Source organism: Habropoda laboriosa, unplaced genomic scaffold, assembly GCF_001263275.1.
Source record: "Habropoda laboriosa isolate 0110345459 unplaced genomic scaffold, ASM126327v1 scaffold102, whole genome shotgun sequence".
Classification (NCBI taxonomy): Eukaryota; Metazoa; Arthropoda; class Insecta; order Hymenoptera; family Apidae; genus Habropoda; species Habropoda laboriosa.
The window spans coordinates 1,249,210-1,259,944 of NW_017100262.1; the positions used below are offsets into that span (position 1 = coordinate 1,249,210).

The 10,735-nt window shown below is 31.5% G+C and overlaps 4 protein-coding genes across 4 annotated transcripts in view; 2 read left to right on the forward strand and 2 right to left on the reverse strand.

Annotated features, from left to right (window-relative positions):
• The window catches only part of LOC108572839 (dimethyladenosine transferase 2, mitochondrial), a 4,231-nt gene extending 2,914 nt beyond the window's left edge, over positions 1–1,317 (reverse strand). The window contains exons 1-4 of the mRNA XM_017935157.1: positions 1,295–1,317; positions 564–1,221; positions 141–436; positions 7–32 (exon numbers count right to left, since the gene is read on the reverse strand). Coding sequence (XP_017790646.1) covers positions 7–32; positions 141–436; positions 564–1,221; positions 1,295–1,317 — 1,003 coding nt within the window. The remainder of the gene's footprint in view (positions 1–6; positions 33–140; positions 437–563; positions 1,222–1,294) is intronic.
• A 418-nt stretch (positions 1,318–1,735) lies between these two features.
• LOC108572840 (3'(2'),5'-bisphosphate nucleotidase 1) lies at positions 1,736–3,681 on the forward strand. Its single transcript, XM_017935159.1, has 6 exons — positions 1,736–1,758; positions 2,089–2,567; positions 2,648–2,867; positions 3,182–3,266; positions 3,353–3,614; positions 3,662–3,681. Exons 2-6 carry the CDS (start codon positions 2,210–2,212, stop codon positions 3,679–3,681), a joined length of 945 nt encoding a protein of 314 aa, XP_017790648.1. The 5' UTR covers positions 1,736–1,758; positions 2,089–2,209.
• Positions 3,682–3,842: 161 nt separating this feature from the next.
• On the reverse strand, positions 3,843–5,755 carry LOC108572875 (luciferin 4-monooxygenase). The gene is made up of 5 exons (XM_017935200.1): positions 5,639–5,755; positions 4,761–5,554; positions 4,511–4,680; positions 4,030–4,437; positions 3,843–3,964 (listed from the first exon to the last, which is right to left on the reverse strand). Exons 1-5 carry the CDS (start codon positions 5,753–5,755, stop codon positions 3,843–3,845), a joined length of 1,611 nt encoding a protein of 536 aa, XP_017790689.1.
• Positions 5,756–6,344: 589 nt separating this feature from the next.
• Positions 6,345–10,735, forward strand: part of LOC108572841 (5'-3' exoribonuclease 2 homolog) — a 29,389-nt gene continuing 24,998 nt past the window's right edge. The window contains exons 1-15 of the mRNA XM_017935160.1: positions 6,345–6,531; positions 6,623–6,750; positions 6,825–6,936; positions 7,016–7,189; positions 7,257–7,419; positions 7,507–7,967; positions 8,079–8,285; positions 8,373–8,513; positions 8,586–8,743; positions 8,832–9,000; positions 9,077–9,166; positions 9,242–9,398; positions 9,486–9,717; positions 9,805–10,011; positions 10,094–10,176. Coding sequence (XP_017790649.1) covers positions 6,457–6,531; positions 6,623–6,750; positions 6,825–6,936; positions 7,016–7,189; positions 7,257–7,419; positions 7,507–7,967; positions 8,079–8,285; positions 8,373–8,513; positions 8,586–8,743; positions 8,832–9,000; positions 9,077–9,166; positions 9,242–9,398; positions 9,486–9,717; positions 9,805–10,011; positions 10,094–10,176 — 2,557 coding nt within the window. The 5' untranslated portion in view covers positions 6,345–6,456. The remainder of the gene's footprint in view (positions 6,532–6,622; positions 6,751–6,824; positions 6,937–7,015; positions 7,190–7,256; positions 7,420–7,506; positions 7,968–8,078; positions 8,286–8,372; positions 8,514–8,585; positions 8,744–8,831; positions 9,001–9,076; positions 9,167–9,241; positions 9,399–9,485; positions 9,718–9,804; positions 10,012–10,093; positions 10,177–10,735) is intronic.

Here is a 10,735-nt window from a genome sequence, read left to right on the forward strand (position 1 = left end):
TCAATCTTATACCACAACCTGGTATTATTTTCCTATAAAAATTTTTTTCTTACAATAAAAGCATTAAAATATATATTTACAAATTAACATACTCTAAAGGAAATAGTTGGTAAGCATTATTTTTATGTAATTGTACTTACTCTAATGCAGGTATTACTCTCTGTGATGGTTTATAAAAATGATGTCGAACAAAATGCCAAAAATGTATCAGATTGTTCTTTCCACCAAATATTGTATAAAGATTAGGTTTAGGTTCTAATTTAGTAACAAAAAGCACATCAATATCATAATTCTGAGATATACTTTTATTTCTTAATTTTCTTTTCTCCCATGGTATAAATGCATTTCTATCTAATGTACCTAATATTTTGTAATCAAACAATATGTCAAACATAATATGTGTGGTATTTATTCTATTACCAAGCTGTGCAAATTTCTAAAAATAAAATAAATTGTTATAGTACTTTAAGGTTTGTTTACATAAAGAAATGATTTTAAATTACTTTAAAACAAGTATTCTAACATACTCTTAAAAAAATACATTTTAAAGTTATGATACTAACATTCCATACATATGGTGATATTGCAAGATAAAAAGTAGGTCGTCCATATAACATGAAGCCTGATTGAAATAGCACACTCATTATTAAATGCCTTAAAAACAAAGTTTTAGTTGTTGTTCCAATTACTTGCATGCAAGTGTTTTCCTCCCACTTTCTTTCTGGTATATTAGATAACAATTCACATATATTGGTATGAAATGTAGAAGTAGAATGTAAATTCAACATTTTTGATATTTTAAAAAGATTTGCCTTCCTTAAATTAAATCGTTTAGGATATTTCTTATACAGATTATATAAATCAGAATAAAAATCATTATTTCTTTCGTACAAATTTAAAAATGGTACACCAGCTTGCAGTAAGCACTCTGTTAATAGACCAAAGCCTGGGTTCAATTCAATTACATGAGGCATGTTCTCTAATAAATCATCTTTAATTAGTGTTACAAATTTTTTGCCTTCTGTGTGACTTATTAAATATGGATCTGTATTATATATACTAAATGAGAAATAATTTTGTAAAATTTTATTTTTTAATTTTGGATTAACATTTTGCACATATTCTTCAATTATTGAAAAAAGTTTATTGTTCTTATCTTTTCCCAAGTTTTCAATATCTATATGCTTTGATACTATTTTTTGACATCGTAACTGTATAACACTTGAATGTAACATACGCTTTTTTATAAAATAGAAACCAAAACTATTATGCGATTCAAGTATTCGTAATATACTTGGCAATAGTATTTTGTGACATAGCATTTTACTTGTTATTTTTTGTAGTAATAACCAATATATTGTAAAATACTGTCAAGGTTAAGTTGGTACATCACCGTTTTATTTAAGATTTAATAAAAAATGTTGAAATGAAAGTCACTCGAGCACATTTAACTGTTATTACTTTTCTTTACTTTTCTCCTTTATTCTCCTTTATTATAATCACTTAGAATACTGAACATGTAGCGATTTGTGCGTATAGTATCATTTGCTGCATTAGTAAATGACAAGATTTATAAACGCTATAGAATAGTGATAGTTTTTGAATAAAATTTTGTTAATTCTCTTCAGATGAAATAGTATTAAAAGATTTTATGCGTTGATACTTATATTGTATTAAATGTTTATACAATTTGGTTACATAGATAATTCCAAGTTCTATTGTACCGTTGTACATTGATTCTTTGACAGGAAGGATTTTGTAAGTATTTTATTTATTTTTGTACATTTATTTTCTGCTTATTAGCGATCGTTTATGGAAGATTTTCTTAATTCAGAAATACTATTGTTATTATTAATTAGATTAATTAGTAACAATTTGTACGACATACTTGCATGCGAAACAAAAAGAGAACTGCCGATTTCAAAATGATAAGAAGCAATTTATAAATATAAATTTCTAATGCCTTTATTTGAAATAAATAAAATTTAAAAAAGACCTCTTGTAACATATTACGTTTTTCTATATTGCTTAATATAACCTTGGGAAATTGTACTACTTTCTAAGCTTTTTGTCATAATTTTTTCACAGCCTATGATCCAGAAGAATTACGTGTAGAACATATGTAAAGTATTGTTAATAGAAGCTATAGTATTTCTGAGTAAGGGAAGCAGTGTCAGTATTTGATAATATTAACAGGAATACATGAAAAATGGCACAAAGTGCTTGTTTATTATCACGAATAGTGGCTTCTTCTGTAACTGCTACAATACGAGCAGGTAAAATTATAAGAGATGTTATGACTCATGGAGGACTAAACATAGTAGAAAAGAGCAAGAATGATTTACAAACTGAAGCTGATCGTTGTGCTCAAAGGTGTATTATTGCTTCATTAAACCATCAATTTCCAAATATTACCATCATTGGTGAAGAAGAATCTTCTAATTGTGAAGTACCATCTGATTGGGTTGTAACTGAGGCAGATCAAGAGGTATTGAAATTAAAATTGCCGGCTCATCTGGAAGATATTGATCCTAAAGATGTGTGCATTTGGGTAGATCCATTGGATGGTATATATATATGTATTTTTTTGCTTTAATTGTATTACATTTTGGTTGTTAAATATTTTAAGGTAGAGTAATATTTTTAGGAACAGCAGAGTATGTACAGGGTCTTGTAGAACATGTTACAGTTTTAGTAGGAGTGGCAATTGGGCACAGAGCAATTGGAGGTGTAATTCATCAACCATATTATAAAAATGCTGAGAGTAAAATTCTTGGACGTACTCTTTGGGGTATAAATGGGGTAGGATTTGGTGGATTTACACCAATTACTCCACCAGAGGGAAAAAGGATAATTGCAGCTACACGGTATAATTTAAAATAGTTTAAGTTATGATTAATTTTAACCTGTTAACCGGGTATGACGAAAAATTTCGTCATACCAGGAAGACAACTCCAATAGGCATGATGACTTTTTTCGTCATGGAAATTTTTAAACGTAATATGTTGAACGCATTATGTTTTACGTCGTCCTTATCCATTAAATCCTAGCGTGGTCATATGCTAACACATTGTTGCCGGGTCACGTACTTTTACGTTTTTTGCAATCTGTCACGAGTTGAACAAAAGTTAATTCCCCGGTTAACAGGTTAACAGAAAATCATAGATGCATTATCTTTCAGTTCACATTCAAGTAGTAATGTTGAAGCAGCTATAAATGCTTTGCAACCTGATGAAGTTTTACGAGTTGGTGGTGCAGGGTATAAGGTAGTATTATTAGTACAATTAAAAGTTCGTATAATTAAACAATTTATTTAAATGACTTTATTGTTTCCGTTTTTTTTTCTAAACAGGTAATACTTCTAATGGAAGGGAAGGCTCATGCTTATGTATATGCTAGTAAAGGTTGTAAAAGGTGGGATACTTGTGCCCCAGAAGCAATTCTTCATGCTGTTGGTGGCATATTAACTGATTTTTATGGAAAGCATTATTCTTACCATTCCGAAACAACATACTCAAATGAAAAAGGTATATTAGCTACTGCACCTGGTCAAATTCATCAGTGGTATTTGAGTAATATACCACATGAAGTGAAGCAAACATTAGAACAGCGATGTATATAATTTATGAAAAATGGTTTAATATATATTTGCATATAATAGCAAAATATTCTGATGACTAGGGATATAAAATTTTTTTATATAAAGTAAACAGTTATGTTTCATTAAAAGGTCACGAATGTTGTTTCAATAAATATTAATAGTGTCATTTCAGTCTTTTTAAAATGAATGTAAATGGAGAATACATTTAAATTGGTAATATTTGACTTTTTTTGTTCGTATTTTATAATTTTGATTTAAACGTGTCACGAAGCATACGACGTAGAATTTTACCTGATGCAGTTTTAGGTATATTTTCAACGAATCTAATGCCGCCTCGAAGTTTTTTATGGCTTGATACGCGTTCTGAAACATTTCTTGTTAGTAGAGGAAGTGAAGACATTAATTAAACGATTAATTTAAGAATTTACCATTTACAAAGTTAGTAATTTCTTCTGCTGTTACATCAGATCCTTCTTGTTTAACAACAAAAGCTGTTGGCAATTCTCCTGTTTCTTCGTGTGGTAATCCAATAACTGCTGCATCATTAACTCCAGGACATGTTAATAGTATTGCTTCTAGTTCAGCTGGTGGAACTTGATATCCTTTATATTTAATAAGCTCTTTTAAACGGTCGACTATATAGAAATAACCCTGTTCATCATAGTACCCTACATCTCCTGAATGCAGCCATCTATCTTTATCAATTGTTGCTGCTGTAGCTTCTTCATTATTGCAGTATCCTTTCATTATTAAGTCTCCTTTGAAACATAGTTCTCCTACACTGTTTGGTCCTAGAGGTTCACTTGATTCGTCTCCATTAACTGGTATTACTTTTGCTAAATATTAAGAAGAGAAAGAAAGAGAAATGGTAAAGACAAATTTACAAAATAAAAATCTATAATGCATTACCTGATATTCCTGGAACTAATGTCCCTACACTTCCATACTTTGTACTATTATCTGGTGCTTGAAGCACAGCTAAAGTAGTTTCTGTTAATCCATATGCTTGCTTTATTGTTATATTTAATCTGTTTTCAACCATTTTTGCAATTTCTTTGGATAAAGATGCTGCACCACACCTAATTAAATGTAAAGTATTAATGGCCCTTGCATCTTTAATAAAATTAAATATTGCTTTAATAAAACAAATTTAACTTACCAAATCTCTTTAATGCTAGACAAATTGTATTTGTCTACAATAGGATGTTTTGCTAAGAACACCATGAGTGGTGGTACAACAGTTAAGTGTTGAATTTTGTATTTTTCTATAGCATGTAAGAATATTTTTTCATCGAAACGTGGAAGAATAATGCAATTACTTCCAAAAATGAGATTTGCAAGCATTACAGAAAAAGAGTATACATGGAAGAATGGTAGTAAAGCTAAGCTTGTTGAATTGTTGTTTAAACGGTCAGGTAATAAAGCTACAAGATTTCTTATCACAGTTAAAAAATTTTTATCTGTTAACATTACACCCTTTGGTAATCCTGTAGTGCCACTAGAGCATAAAATAACTGCTACATGATCATTAACATCTACTGAACAGGCATGGAAGTTATCACTAATAATTGTGTTTGATATTAGACTATCAATGCATGGCAATATTTTATCTGTGGATTCTGTTAACATTATCAGCTTTGGTAACCAGAACAACTGAGGAGCAACTTTACATATGTTTTTTGCTCCAAATGGTGATATAAAAATGTACTTAGGTTTCGATATACTTAATGCATGTTTTAACTCTCTTTCTGTATAAAGTGGGTTTAGTGGGCAAACAGTAACACCCAAGAAAAATGCAGCACATACTGCTAAACAAAATTCCAGATTATTCTCACTGCATATAGCTATTTTATCACCTTTTTTTAATCCTTCTTTATCAAGAGCAATTGCTAATTTTCTACTAATGTCTAGAATATCTTTAAATGTTTGTATTTTCCCTGTATAAGCATTTACCTGAAAAGATTTGTATTCTCAAATAATGGAGGGAATATTTGACTATTATGTACATTTTAATAAAATAATAAAAAAACTATTTACCTGTGCTACCCAAAATCTATGAATGCTTAATTGATTTAATATCAATTGTCCTAAAGATAAATTTTCGAATTCCATAACTGGTAATGGTGGTCCATGTAAAATATTTTCCTCTGGCATATTGAAAATTAGTTTTGATTTCAGAATTTACTGAAAAGAAAAAGAACTGTATTTTATTCAAAAAATTACAAATTATTAACACCTATGCGACAGTATAAAAAATTGATGTGAACGATTGTCAGTGATATTAATTAAAATTTATCCACCTCGTTGTGAATACAGGAAGATCAGAATCTTTAATTAAACTGAATTGAATTCTTTTTATTATTAAATTAATTTAGATAAAACGTATTTTTAATGAAAGGAACAAAGAACTAAAATATTATATTTACACACAATTACAGGAGTGTATTTTTTCCACGCTTCCTACACATCGACAACCGGCAAAACGAGGGAGTAAAATAATTAATTCATTTTTATAATAATTATTCAACACTGTTCTTTTAAAAATGGATACTTGTTAATATAATATCAACAGGTTTATTTAAAATATTAGGAAAAATCATATATTATTAATACTATTTTGTTTATTACGTATAATTTAAAGTATCCATTCGAAGACATAAACTGCAGAAGATGGCAGCACATATGCCAAGATTGTATACTTAGTAGAGTTTAGTGCGTGCCTAAGTCTATGTTGTAGGTTAAATATGAGTAAACGGTGAAAACAGTTTGCGCTCATTTAATTTATAAATAATTTTTTAAAGTACGATCGAAAGGAAGCGTGAGCCGTGTGAAAACACGACCTGCAGTAGTAAAATATGGGTGTACCAGCATTTTTTCGGTGGTTGAGTCGAAAGTATCCTTCTGTAATTATTGAATGTGTCGAACAGAAGGTAGGTTAGATTATTTATTTTGATGAAGAAGATTTAACTTGTAATAAATGATAATGTAAGTAAAATGTGTACTCTTATTGTGGTGCTATAGCCAACATCTACATCTGGTGTAAGAGTGCCTGTGAATTCAGCAGAACCAAATCCAAATGGGATAGAATTTGACAACTTGTACCTTGACATGAATGGTATTATACATCCTTGTACTCATCCAGAAGACAAGTAAGTTTTCAATGGAGTAATGGGTAAAGCATGAATATAAGATGGTTAATTAGCTATTGTTAATATTTTTGTAGACCAGCACCAAAAAATGAAGATGAAATGATGGAAGCCATTTTTGAATGCATAGACCGTTTATTTCGTATTGTAAGACCAAGGAAATTACTTTATATGGCAATTGATGGAGTTGTAAGTATTTATACAAAACAGTTAATGTGTCTGTGATTATGTATAATTACTATATATATATTTATTAATATATTCATAGGCACCAAGAGCTAAAATGAATCAACAAAGATCAAGAAGATTTAGAGCTTCCAAAGAAACAAATGAAAAAATTAATGAAATAAAAAGAATTCGTTCTGAATTAACTATTAAAGGTGCTTCCTTGCCACCTGAGAAACCAAAAGAAGACCATTTTGATAGCAACTGTATCACACCAGTTTGTATAAAGTTCCATATTAAATTATATTCAGGAGGAATACTTTTTTTAATTAATTTAATTGCAGGGCACACCATTTATGGAAAGATTGTCAAGGTGTTTACACTATTATATACATGATCGTTTAAATAATGATCCTGGTTGGAGAAATATAAAAGTAATTTTGAGCGATGCAAATGTGCCAGGTGAAGGAGAACATAAGATAATGGATTTTATACGCAGACAAAGGGGTAAGCAGCTAATAGATTTCTAAAATATCACATACAAAAAATATTGAGTCCTTTTTATGCAAATTGAAATTTTTGTTTACATAACAGCACAACCTGATTATGACCCTAACACACAACACGTTTTGTGTGGAGCTGATGCTGATTTAATTATGTTGGGACTAGCAACACATGAACCTAATTTCACTATTATTCGCGAAGAATTTAAACCAAACAACCCGAAACCATGTGATATATGTGGTCAGTTAGGTCATGACATGCAAGAGTGTACAGGTGCAGAGGCTAATCCAAGAGAAGAAGAAAATACATTTGGATCTGAAACACAGTACATATTTGTGCGCTTAAACGTACTCAGAGAATATTTAGAAAGAGAGTTACAAATGCCTAATCTACCATTTAAGTACGATTTCGAGCGAGCTCTCGATGATTGGGTGTTCATGTGTTTCTTCGTAGGAAACGATTTTCTCCCTCACCTTCCATCTTTGGAGATTAGAGAAGGGGCAATTGATAGACTCGTCAATTTATACAAAAAGACAGTATATAAAACAGGAGTAAGTAATACGAATTAAAGATAAAAATAAAAAAAATTATTTTTTATCAACAGATATAAGCTAAACAGAACAGGAAACGTATGATAATTATAGTTTTATTATTAATAACAGGGATTCTTAACAGACAGTGGAGATGTTAATTTAGATAGAGTACAACTGATAGTGTCTGACCTAGGCGATGTCGAAGACGAAATTTTTAAGAAAAGACAACAGAATGAATTGGCTTATAAGCAACGCGAAAAAGATAAACGGAGTAGGTTACAGGGTATCAGTAACATCAAACCAAAATGGATTCCTTCTGGACAGTTTGCACCTACGGTATGTGTTAGCTTTACAAAGTCTTTGTTAGTTGTTCTTACTTTGGCAGCAATAGTACAATTCTGTGTATCTGTATTTTTATTATAGGCTATTGGTGAACAAATTAAGCCAGTAGAAAATGCACGTTATGAAGCTTATCAGATGCGTGTCCACGGACAAAGTTATAATTCAAATGAACGCGGAAAGGGAGACTCTAAAGAAATGTTAAAAAGTATGATGCGTCCTGAGGTATGTTCTGCATTTTTATTTTTGTACATGCTTATTTATGTACATTTTTTATGTGTATCAATTGCTTCGCAGAATTCGTCTGATACTCATAGGAAACGTAAAAGTGATCTGGTCGAAGACGATTTCGACGAAGAAGAAACGAACGATGAAGTTAGATTATGGGAGGACGGTTTTAAAGATCGATATTACGAATCGAAATTTGATGTATCTTCTGATAATTTGGCGTTTCGGTAAGTTCGGGGTTTAGGACTGGACTATTATAAAAATTAATATTATTATGTAGGATAAAATTTTTAATACATATTTATTTATACACAGAAATAATGTAGCGCTGCAGTACGTACGTGGTTTATGTTGGGTTCTACGATACTATTATCAAGGTTGTGCATCATGGAAATGGTATTTTCCATATCATTATGCTCCATTTGCTAGTGATTTCATTAACATCGGTGGTCTTTCTACCGAATTCGAGAAGGGAACTGTACCGGTATGTACTTGGAAATCCAAAATTAATTAATAAATTAACACGGGTAAATTTATTCCCCTCATTTCGAACATTGCAGTTCCGTCCATTAGAACAATTGATGGGCGTGTTTCCAGCAGCTAGCAGTAAACATGTTCCTGCGCCATGGGCAAAATTAATGAGCGACCCGGTAAGTTCAACTTCAATTACATAACCTTAAAATTAAGTTATGGCACTTAATAACTTTTAATGGAAATATTTTTAGAGATCACCGATTATCGACTTTTATCCGGTAGATTTCAAAATTGATTTAAACGGTAAAAAATTTGCTTGGCAAGGAGTAGTACTACTGCCATTTGTGGACGAGAAAAGATTGTTCAAGGCTTTGGTGCCATATTACGAACTTTTAACGGAAGCAGAAAGTATGTTAATTTTTCACTTTACTAATGAACCATATAATAAATAGAAAATTCTTCTAAAATTCATAAAATAATATATTTCTTTTTCAGAGAAACGAAATATTCGAGGTGACGATAGGTTATACGTTGGACTCGGTAACAACGGTTACAATTTCATAAAAGGGTTGTACACAAATCGTGTTAGATTCGACGCAGAAACTCCAATATCCGTAGACGGTATGCGAGGCACGGTTTTATTGGCTGAAGATTCTGTCGGGGACGGGTCTACTCTACCTTCGCCCATAAATGGACTATTACCAGTCAGAAACAATAAAGTGTATTGGTATGTATGAAATAACCTAAACTCACAAATGAAAGTACTTTCTATTTTTAAAACGGAAATAATACAATTTTTTCTTTTTTATTGCAGCATCAGATTCAGAGATCCGAAATATAGCAGTAATTTCATTTTCCTCGCAAAGATCTTGAAGGGTGCCAGAGAACCACCAAGAGTGTTGAAACCACAGGACTTTGACCGAATGAATCGTAACACTGGTAACACTTGGAAACCACAGATTGGTTTCACTCCATCCACACAAGTTGCTTCTTTGAGCGAAGCAGGTCGAAGAATACTTGGGTAAGTCACAATAACAGTATTTACTGATGTATATTTTTCAACATGTAAATACATATATTCTTTTTTTTTTTTTTATTTACAGACATTACACGAATCACAACAGAGTGCCACCACCATCATACAGCCCTATGTCAATACCACAGACACTATATCCTGCGCATCATGGTAAGTCATTTTTTAAATCAATTTATTGGCATCGAGGTATCTCTTGACATTTAAAAAGAATGGAAGATAAGGGGAATGGGACTGATTTATGTTAGGAAGTAAGGCGGTTATCGCACGTTAAGTCCCGTCCTCAACACGAGTCAGAACCCTCGATCTTCCAAACAATACCATGCTTACGGGAACCAAATTAAAGCGCACGCGACTCATTCGGATTACCGACGACACGGTTTCTCGACGAATGAAAAACACGTACGAGTATTCATTGTTTTCCCCACCCCGACAGAAGTCCTGGCAATGTTCCACCCCATCGTTTGTGTATTTGTTTCGCGTTTTGTGCGTCGATCAGCTAGAGGCATCTTAGAAGAGCTCTTTGCTTATCGATTTTAGGCGCTTTCAATTTAATTTCCCTTTTATAAAGACCACAATAAATTTCTCTTTAAACCAATTAATATTTAAGGTCACACACAAATTGATATATCTCATTCTCAATAATGTTCACTACAATTAACCAATATTTCAATACCTTTCAAACCGAGAAACATGCAAGGTCAGTCTCCCC

Excerpts from the sequence above, each read along its gene's own strand:
- LOC108572840 (XM_017935159.1), top strand. The coding sequence starts at position 2,210 with ATGGCACAAAGTGCTTGTTTATTATCACGAATAGTGGCTTCTTCTGTA. Across the intron at positions 2,868-3,181 it reads AGGATAATTGCAGCTACACG|TTCACATTCAAGTAGTAATG; the intron begins GTATAATTTAAA and ends ATTATCTTTCAG. Across the intron at positions 3,267-3,352 it reads TTGGTGGTGCAGGGTATAAG|GTAATACTTCTAATGGAAGG; the intron begins GTAGTATTATTA and ends TTTTCTAAACAG.
- LOC108572875 (XM_017935200.1), bottom strand. The coding sequence starts at position 5,755 with ATGCCAGAGGAAAATATTTTACATGGACCACCATTACCAGTTATGGAA. Across the intron at positions 5,555-5,638 it reads ATAGATTTTGGGTAGCACAG|GTAAATGCTTATACAGGGAA; the intron begins GTAAATAGTTTT and ends AAATCTTTTCAG. Across the intron at positions 4,681-4,760 it reads TCTAGCATTAAAGAGATTTG|GTGTGGTGCAGCATCTTTAT; the intron begins GTAAGTTAAATT and ends ACATTTAATTAG.